Raw genomic sequence first — 10,000 nt, forward strand, 5'->3', positions numbered from 1 at the left:
ACAAGTATACCATTTGATTACCTTTCAATATCATAGGTGACAAATTAGGCTTACAATGTTGGGTTTTATTTTATTTTGTCGACAAAAATTTCACACCAAACGTTGCCTTTGGCAATAACTTCACATCTGAAATTATAAATTTGTCGCCAATGATATTATCTTCATTTTCATATCCAGGTGGATCTCCATATCCAGGAGTAAACGCTCGACAAATCGCCAGGAAACTTCAGGAAGGATTCAGAATGCCAAAGCCTAAACATGTGGATAACAAACTGTAAATACCTCGCTACATACCTTACATATCTTAATTATCTTGATATCATTATCAAACTTCATCGAGTAAAGCAAAATAATTTACAATTAGAAAAACGTATTTGATACCGCACTCCTAAAAAAAATATATTCGAGTAAACGCCTGTATAACGCATCGCTATTCAGTGTTAACGTTCAGTCTAATTCTATTCCGAACTGGACAAACTTGACGCTTGCAAGTCAAAGAGTTTTTGTTACTCTAACCAAATGTATGCACTCTCATAGACAACGTTGATGGGCAAAAGCCGGCGAGCATGGTCAAAACCTTTGCGGAATCTCTGGCACACGCTCATAACCCAGTCACATTCTGTTTTGACCATGCTCTGACACGATGCTGTTGTCTCTATGAGAGTAAATAAAACGGCTAATGATCCGATTTGTAAACAAAGCTGAATAAAGCTAGCAATCGGAAAAAATCTTAAAAGGTTAAAAAGTTTTAATCACCCGTATTAATCATTCATTACTTTACCCCATTTGTATACGGCCACTCAAACAGTCATGTCATCTTCCATTTAAAATTACATCTGCATTCCTGATGCTTATTAAAGAGCAGTTGTTTAGAAGTGCAATTGTCATATATCTGTTAATTTAGACCAGTCATGAAATTTAACCGTAACCCGTTAGTACGGCCAAATTTTCATGGCCGTTTGGTGACAGTTTTAACGGGGTTCCACTTTATTGCAGTATTTTTGTGAGCTCCTAGGACTAGTCATAACACAATTGACGGGTAAAAATACACAAACGGACTCTAAACAATAAGGCGCCCAATAAAAGATTTACTTCCCAATCTGTTTTTCATCCTAATTTTAAACTTTTTTTTCAAGTCTTAAGGAAGACTTAAAAAAAGATACAGACAACCTCTTATCTGGTCTCTTATAGTGTCGCCGCCATAGATCGTACAATGCTGGTTGCTCCTCTTCCTTCTCACAGCCACGATTTTCCGAGTATAAAGAAACCGGCGTTGTATGACCTCGACAATTTCTCTAGCACAGTTCTAGTAATGGAATATCGAAATCTCTATTTCGAACAGAAATGCAATTTCCAAAAACATTAATCGTCGTATGTCTGATCATTATATTTTCCAACCTCAGAAACCCCATTAGGACGGTGAACGGTTATGGTGAAGTTGTTATTATTATCGTTCTTCTTGTTGTTGCTAATGATTACTATATATCAGATATCAGGTGGTGCTTAAGTGCTGGGAGGAAGAGCCAAAAGATCGACCTACTTTTGTCAAACTAAAGGACACGATGAAAGAAATGGAAAGAAACCACAAGGTAAGCTCAGCTTTACGCATTTACTTAAAATACAACTTACCAAAACAATCTTGCATGCAGAGGACCACGTAACCAAGAATTACCCTGCGTGGCTTGATTGTTGCCAGAGCTCTTGCTCAAGCATATGCAAGCATATACACGTACCAGCTGGCAATCTAAATCTAAATAAAACCAAATTTATGACAAGGTTAACACTATGAGAAAAGGGCATGTATTTACCCATTGCTCCCCAACCCCGCAAGATACTAAAGAAGGTCGTTTTTACCGAAAAACCTTTTCGTAGCTGGAGAAAGAAGTCTTCGTAAAAGCTGCCTTCAAAATTGGCAATAATAATAATAATAATAATAATAATAATAACAATAATAGTAATAATAACGAATATTTATACAGGATAGCCCTTCAGTGCAAGAGTACTGTTATCAAAGGGTTCCTGTCTAAATAACATAATATGAGGATAAAAACTAAAATAAGATAAGAATGACTCCGTAACTTATTAATTTTACTGAATTTGTTATGTTTACTTTGTTGTCGCATGTCAAAGAATTTTAATATACGCTCAGTATCACTAATGATATGATTTGCCTTTTTTCTACAGACGTACGTCAACCTCAAAGAATACGACAATACTTTGTACGCAAATGTTGAGGACCTTAAAGCGGAATGACCAATTTATCACATAATTTGTTATTAAGATGTTGGTTTTTATAAATAACTTTCCCTCCCCGGACAGTCCCTATGAAACTGATTCACCTTCTAACTCCCTACACCCTGTTCTAACTAAATAACAGTTGGGTACCCCTCCTATTCGACTTTTATGACCATGATGCAACAAAGGGCTTTTGTTTTGAAAAACCCCTCTCTCCCGCTCCCTTCCGATGGGCATCCCTGATATAACCTTATAGCCGGTTTAGAACTCGGTTTTTATGATAATTATGAGGTATTCTTTTGTAAAAATATCACTCTCAATGAGAAGCAGAATGTAATGTCGTTTAAGTCTTATTCTCCTTAAGAGAAACGATTATACATCGAATGGAAAAGTAGTTTTTCGCATCTTATTGACAGAGTTTGGTTATACGTACAGTTATCAATACGTAGTTTTTTGGGATAAGAAATCATCATGTTGTCAAAGTTAAGGCTGTTAACGAAATTAAATCGCGTTTTAGCCGAGTATTTGGAAACAATTAGAGAATTCTGTAATAATAATAATAATAATAATGATAATGATAATAAACAATTATTGGATGAGGTTTTTGTGATATCCAGAAAGATGGTGATCGCTGCTTGCATCAGCTCCTCTTCTTACTCTTACCTCAAGCAAGGAGCGGCGCCACATGCTGTTAACCATGAGATGGTCTGTTTGGTTTTGATCCCGCCCATTTGGGGATGTCCAGGTGAGTTTGTTAATGTTGCGATGCGGGAATAAAGATCCAACGATGATCATGTTATTGAATGCACACCACTCTACCAGCCTCTCTCCATTGTCATTCTGCACTTCACATCTTTTTCTTCCCATTACCCTTTCAAAATTCACGTTTTCTGAGCCCACCTTGGCGTTAAGGTCATTTATCACCAGCAGGAGGTCCCTACGATGGACGCTCTCAAGTGCCGCTTGGAGCTGCTCATAGAAGGCTTCGTTATCTCTGTCGTTGCGGTCATTAGTAGGTGCATAGCATTGTATGATGGACAAGTTAGTCTGCCTACCCTTTAATCGTGCTAGAATAGTCCTGCTGTTTACTGGCTTCCATTCCATTAAGTACTTTTCCATTCCTTTCTTCATGATTATTGCAACTCCCTCAAGATGTGAATCATCTTCTCTGCCAGAGTAAAGAGCTGTCTCTCCTGTTGTTGTCTTCATTCTCCCAGATTTTGTCCATTTACTCTCACTGATGCCTAAGATATCTAGTTTGTAACGCTTCATTTCAGCAATGACCTACGCCATCCTACCTGGCGCATACATTGTTCGTACATTCCAAAAGCCAATCAGTGTAGTTGTTTTAGCGCTGACGGCTCCCGTTGTCATGACGGTGGCTTGCTTTCGGCTTTGACCATTGTCAGTCATTCGAATCCCATTACCTGCAGAGTATCTGGTGTTTTCACTCTCAGCATTCACTGCTGCCCATGGCATGGATTCCGGAGGCTCGTTTTGCACAGATAATTCATGTATGTTACACGTTGCTGTTTCCATAACAAACGTTTTTTACATGACAGGGTTGTTAGCACTGTGCAAAACCCCCAGGCTTGGAAGGCCGGTGGATTGCTCTTTGTCTGGCCCCTAACCTTTGACCTGTCTGGCATGGGTGACCCTACCAGGACCTCAAGAGGTCCAGCCAGCATAGCTCTCAGGCTCACTGGAGCACGCAAGCCCCCCACCGCGTCAAGGTGGCAATCTAGTTTGGGGAAGGTGGTACATATCATTATTTTTTTTTATTATTATTACTATTATTTTTTTGCGGTATTGCTGGACCTTAGTAAAGCTTTTGATCTAGTAGACCACAGATTACTTTTATCAAAAACATGTGGTACATAGTAATTTTTGATAAAAGAAAGCTGCGGTCTACCAGATCAAAAGCTTTACTAAGGTCCAACAATACCGCACCTATAAGTTCTTTCGAGTCCACAACTTTGAGCCAGTTGTCAGTAAAGCTGAAAAGTACAGTTTCACAGGTATGATAAGGGCGATATGCTGTCTGTTTACTATGTAAAAGCATGTTCGATGTTAAGTAATCAAGGTACGATCGCTCGACATGCCTCTCCAGGGTTTGGATATTAAGCGTAGCGTGGAGATGAGGCAATAGTTGCTTCTATCATGGACTGAGTTGTTCTTGTGGACAGGAGTCAGTTTCGCTCTCTTGAAGTTGGTAGGGAAAGGACCACTTGCAATGCTAGCATTGTAGATATGAGTAACGGAAGGAGCGATAGCGTTGAAAGCTTGATTTAAGGATTTAATTCCAATTCCGTCAAGTTTCAGTAGCTTTATTATCAGGAATGTTCTTAAGAGTCCCTGTCCATAAATATGGAAAATAACTCGGCAAGGGTCGAAAATTCGATTTCGCTCATATTTTTACGGTAGATAGACTAAGGCATGACAAAAACTACTGGATAGTTCTTTTGGCAAAATATCCTTTTATTTCAAAGAAATATGCAAAACTTCCGTTAAAATCGTCATTTGACGCACCATTTTATTTAACAAGTTTGAGAGCCTCGCATGCAAAACCACAACATTCTTCCGTCTTTAAAACACTCAAATATTTTTGTACAACGTTTAAATGTGTACTGGGTTGATTTTAGGGAATGCTGCGTTGTCTTTTTGGTCCAAAATAATTAAATTTCGAAGACATGTATTTCATTCACTTAAAAATAGCTCGTAAAAATAATTGATTTTCACCGTGTGCGAAACCTTCAAATGGATTAAGCTTCTCGTGGTTGAATCGCAGAAGGATGGTCTACAGATTCCTGTAAACATTTCTTTTGGCAAATGATTGTGAGCGGCGCGAGAGCTTTTCAAAGTACGTTAAAAATGCAGATATTTGACCATCCGTCGTCAAATTTCAATTTACGAGTTGAACATATTTTTTAGCACGCGCCACATATGTTAAGCTATATTAAGTTGAAGTAGACACAGAGCTGATGATTTCGAAATGTTCTAACCTTATTTGCTGTAAAAGGCAGGTCCACAAAAGCCGATTTGACGTGTTTCTGTCACCATTCGTCGTACATAAAGCAGAAGTTTGCTTTTGTTTACACAACGTCCGATGTACATCGCGAACTGTCAACTTATTTAATGGTCGAATATACCATGAATCTATGACCCTCTTTCGACAAATATGATCACCACTGCATCTAACTCAAAAACGGCTCAGTGATTTGTAGATAGTTGCTTGCTTTGCACTACACCAAAATATTACGTTTGATCATCGTTTAATCTATCGCTGCTTGAATCCTTGCTTGCAGCGGTTCCTTGTTTGTTCGTCACGCAATGCTGTCATCCCATCAGTTTTAGGGGGTAGGGTAGGACAATTTCTATCCTAATACGTAAGGCTCCGTAAGGCTCGGAACCACAGGGAGAAGACAGTCTTGTTGAGTAGGAAGTGATTAAATTAAGCAATGAAAAGAATGAATAGTTAACCATTGCCCGTGTTGTTATCTTTTACTAGGCCATCGCTACCCACATGCCCTGCGTAAATACTGTAACGCTAAACTCGTACCTTAGTAGGTCTTTTCGCGCTGTGCAATTATTTTTGGTTTATATATAAGTGAAGTAAATACATGTCTTCGAAATTTAATCATTTTGCACCCAAAAAGACAACGCAGCATTCCCTCAAATCAACCCAGTACACATTTAAACATTGTACAAAAATATTTGAGTGTTTTAAAGACGGAAGAATGATGTGGTTTTGCATGCGAGGCTCTCAAACTTGTTTAATAAAATGGTGCGTCAAATGACGATTTTAACGGAATTTGGTAATTTGCATATTTCTTTGAAATAAAAGGATATTTTGCCAAAAGAACTATCCAGTAGTTTTTGTCATGCCCAGCCTATCTACCGTAAAAATATGAGCTAAATCGAATTTTCGACCCTTGCCGCAAAATTAAGAATTTGTCTGACTTTTACAGGTAGGCACTCTTAAGATCTTCAACAACTGATTGCCGGGATGTGAAAAACGGTTGAACCGTTGATGCGACTTTCTACAAAATCAATGAGTCGATGATTTTGCTCTTTAGTTTCCATTGCTGAAATGACCGTATCTGTGTTTTGTTGGATATTAATAAAATATTTGTTGAAGGCGTTAGGCATTCCCGTGGAATATCCTACAGTGCAGATGTTTTTGCAGGTTAGCGCTGTGTAATTTTTGTTCGGCCCTACTCCTATTCCAGCACGCATTTTTACACACCCCTTACTTCCTCTGTTTTCCGAATCCCAGATGACGAATTTAACACTCTCTCACTCGCTCAAAATGCACCTGCATTCCAGGTTAAGGGAAATCGGTCTCGCTATTTCGCTTTTAAAAAATATAAAAATTCATCCCGTTAAGGCTACGCTACTAGTGGCCCAGCATTACTGACTGGTTCGCTGGTTATCACCGGATACATTTGGCCGTAACTTGTTCCGGTTTTAGAGATCAACCATTGGAGATTTTCGGGTATGAAACGAGCAATGAATTAGTTAAAATCTTCGTCACAGTATCTAGCCAATCAAATCACGTGTCTCCAGAGCCACCCTTTTCCTCATGCCAAGGCCCTGCCGACTAGGAGGGAAGAGATTGAGTTGGCGGCAGCGGTGATATCAAACTTTGACTCTAAATCGAATTAACTCAACGAGCTATCGAGTAATTCCATTGGGCTGTACAAGTTAATTGTATTAGTATTATCTCATATGATAAATGTGCTTGCAATAAAATGATTTTGTGTTTAGACTGGTCAGGTTATCTTGAGAGTGAAAGAGAAATCACAAAACCGATGAAGATAAACCAGTTAACTTTGATTTGTAAAAACAGGAAACGGAAAGAAAACACGAAAGCACATTAAGCTCTGGCACCTAAAGGAATCTATTTTGCGTGAGACCAACGTTTAGGAGCCTGGAAACTAAAGTTTACAACGTGTCGTCACGCTATCGGACATGAACCTTGTGAAATGACCTGGAATATATGCGGAGGAGAGCAGACGAACGAAATCTCGCACTTCGCCTTGTGAATATCATACTCACATTGTTTAATTTAAGTAGCAGTGAAATGACCAGCTTTGGAAAATGCATGGTTTGCCTGGTACTTAATTTGACGACGTATTTCTATTGTAGAGGTGAGTATTACACCACAGACACTGTTGGCAGACGATTTTACATATTTACGAATGACTGAGGACTTAAAACGTTAGCACGATCTTCGCAAAAACAATGGATTTGTGCTATCGAGCATGGCCATATCAAACCTTTTCAAGGCTGTCAACAAATATGGCACACACCTCCGCCTAGGAGTAAGTATTCCACGAAATGAAAGAACAATGTCATTATGTCTCATTAACTTCCGCTTACAGGCGAATGACAATTGCTAAAGGTACTCTACCACAAATTTCTTGATCTATGTTTAACCAGGAATGGATGTTAGATGTAAATTATTACTTTTCATCCAACAACTCATGTGGGCAAAGAAGCAACGCGGTCTACCTCTATCTAATTGTGTCAAACCATTTCCCGTCTTCCGCTCAGCTGATTTACGATTTGACATAAAATTTTGTTTGCAGCGAATACAGAACTGCTTTCTACGATTGTTTATTCATCATTTTTGGCATAAATGCAAAAATGGCCCCAAATAATGACACGATGGGAAAACAGGCTTTAATACTCCTACAGGCACCCTCTCTCATGCGTGTTGTGTGACTCAATTCACGTGATGTGATCTGGCTGATTAAGCATAGCGACGTTGACAATTGAGACTGTTATCTAGCGACGACAAACGAGTGTTTTTTCGTTCCTTGAGTGACTGCGACATCACCATTTAGAGACTTGAAAGTTTTCTGTGTGCTCATGATCGCGGTAAACGTTCTTTCGTCAATCCACGTCTTATATTTTATCCTGTTTCCGGTACTTTCGCTTGCAGGTACGTTTCAGTGATTCAGTATCTATTCGACATCTGTTTCATTTGCTGCATGAAATGAAAATAGGATGGTGTTGGTGACAAACATTGGCAAATTACATTCGTGAAACTGGAAGTTAAATTCTGATCACAAATAAGTTAAATATAAGCATAGAATTATATAAAGAAATACGTGTTTTCAGATCGTTGTCTGAAGCCCATATTCACAGTTGTTGTGGATGGCACAACTAGACACCATTTGCAAAGCAATTTAACTCGTTTTAATGCTTACTTCATGTAACACACATGCAATTACAAAACACGTTCCTCCAAATATGGTAAGACAAGCCATATACGTAACATCTCCCTTTCTTAAAAAAAAAAAAAGAAAAAACTAAAGCACACTTGCCGAAAACCGGTCAAATCAACTACAAATTAACATGTTTCCGTACGAAAGTGTTCAGTGTCTAGACTAACTCGGTCTCACCAAATGTGTGTTCAATGTCTAGCCTTTGCTTAGCGACTCAAGTCAAAATCTTTAAATCTTGAGGGTGGACGAATACTCCGGGTTCTCGTCTTCTGGGATGCTGACAATGTAGCCTTTGTTTCTTCAGCAACAGATCCATCTGCAGAACCTTGTTCGGGAACAGCAGGTTTAGCAGGTAACTCAGAGAGTCTAGGCATCTCCTTGCGATTCTCTCTTGACTCAGGTGTACCAACATTGGTGCTCTGCTTTTCCACTGTTGCGGGTTCAACTGCCGGTCTCAGGAACTGCCTGTTTCTTCTGATGGTCTCGTTGCCTGATTGGACTACGTAAGACCTATCTGAGAGTTTCTCGACACAGGTCGCTTGTTTCCATGTTTGGTTCTTTCGCAAGGGTACAATTCTGACTTCTTGCCCAATCTCCAGCTCAGGTAACTGCTTCGAATGACGGTCATGGTAAAACTTGGCCTTTCGCCTTTTCCACTCTAAGTTCTCTGTGGAATGTGCACTAACTTCGGGACGGAGAAGACTTGACGCTGTAGGTAAGAGAGTTCGTGTTCGGCGCGACATAAGTCTCTGAGCCTGACTGGTTCCTATGCCCTCGGTGGGAGCGTTCCTGTAGTCTAATAGAGCCAGCCAAGGATCTTTTCCATCACGTTCAGCCTTCTTGAACAGTAGTTTGATTGCCTTCACTGAAGACTCCGCTTTACCATTCAACTTCGGGTAGTGTGGCGAGGATGTGACATGGTTAAATTCCCAGCTGAGTGAAAACTCATGAAATTCGTGGCTGCTGTACTGTGAACCGTTATCCGAGACAACTGTGTCTGGGATCCCATGTCTACTGAATTGCTCTTTACGCGCTTGAATAACTGCACGTGAGGTGATGTCCTCAAGTTCAGCGACTTCCACAAAATCTGAGAAGTAGTCAACAACCGTGATGTAATTCTTCCCACTAAGAGTGAACAAATCTGTGGCCACTTTACTCCAGGGAAAGATAGGGATTTCGTGTGACTGCATGGGCACTGACTCTTGAATAGAATGCCATTGTGGACTGAAATCTCCTCTCTGTAATTCCAGTAGTCTCGAACTGGCACTGGGCATTCCTCTCTTCTCTCTGGCCATCCTGACAGAACAGTAGTCTTCAGGGTCTCTAAGACAAGGTCTTGTGATATGCACTTCTGCAGCTGAGTTAACCTTTCTGGAGCCACATTGATGGAGTCAAATGGAGTGATGTTTCAAGTTCAAGGGCAAAAACTTGGAAGTTGTCTGTCATCTCCTTCTTGGCGGCTAGTGAGGCTCTACACAAGTGATCTGCAACAAAAATCTGTGCACCTGGCTTGTCTTTAATCTCTATGTTAA

General features: G+C 39.8%; 4 protein-coding genes across 4 annotated transcripts in view; 2 read left to right on the forward strand and 2 right to left on the reverse strand.

The window, feature by feature from the left end:
• LOC145492562 (uncharacterized) overlaps window positions 1-2,273 on the forward strand; it is a 58,811-nt gene extending 56,538 nt beyond the window's left edge. The window contains exons 17-19 of the mRNA XM_081472006.1: window positions 176-274; window positions 1,490-1,589; window positions 2,185-2,273. Of these exons, the coding sequence (XP_081328132.1) occupies window positions 176-274; window positions 1,490-1,589; window positions 2,185-2,253 (268 nt within the window). The 3' untranslated portion in view covers window positions 2,254-2,273. The remainder of the gene's footprint in view (window positions 1-175; window positions 275-1,489; window positions 1,590-2,184) is intronic.
• The window catches only part of LOC145492428 (uncharacterized), a 456,732-nt gene that overhangs the window by 263,186 nt on the left and 183,546 nt on the right, over window positions 1-10,000 (reverse strand). The gene's annotated exons all lie outside the window — the stretch shown is intronic.
• On the reverse strand, window positions 2,579-3,507 carry LOC145493644 (protein CFDP2-like). The gene is made up of 2 exons (XM_081473126.1): window positions 2,899-3,507; window positions 2,579-2,593 (listed from the first exon to the last, which is right to left on the reverse strand). The coding sequence occupies exons 1-2, from the start codon at window positions 3,505-3,507 to the stop codon at window positions 2,579-2,581; spliced, it is 624 nt and encodes a 207-aa protein (XP_081329252.1).
• Window positions 5,881-10,000, forward strand: part of LOC145492310 (neural cell adhesion molecule 1-like) — a 32,310-nt gene continuing 28,190 nt past the window's right edge. Inside the window, exon 1 of the mRNA XM_081471735.1 lies at window positions 5,881-7,385. Within this exon, the coding sequence (XP_081327861.1) occupies window positions 7,235-7,385 (151 nt within the window). The 5' untranslated portion in view covers window positions 5,881-7,234. The remainder of the gene's footprint in view (window positions 7,386-10,000) is intronic.

The sequence above is a fragment of the Orbicella franksi genome, chromosome 7, assembly GCF_964199315.1.
Source record: "Orbicella franksi chromosome 7, jaOrbFran1.1, whole genome shotgun sequence".
In the NCBI taxonomy this organism is placed as follows: Eukaryota; Metazoa; Cnidaria; class Anthozoa; order Scleractinia; family Merulinidae; genus Orbicella; species Orbicella franksi.

Bases quoted from the DNA above. Each gene is read 5' to 3' on its own strand.
- LOC145493644 (XM_081473126.1), bottom strand. From the start codon at position 3,507: ATGAAGCGTTACAAACTAGATATCTTAGGCATCAGTGAGAGTAAATGG.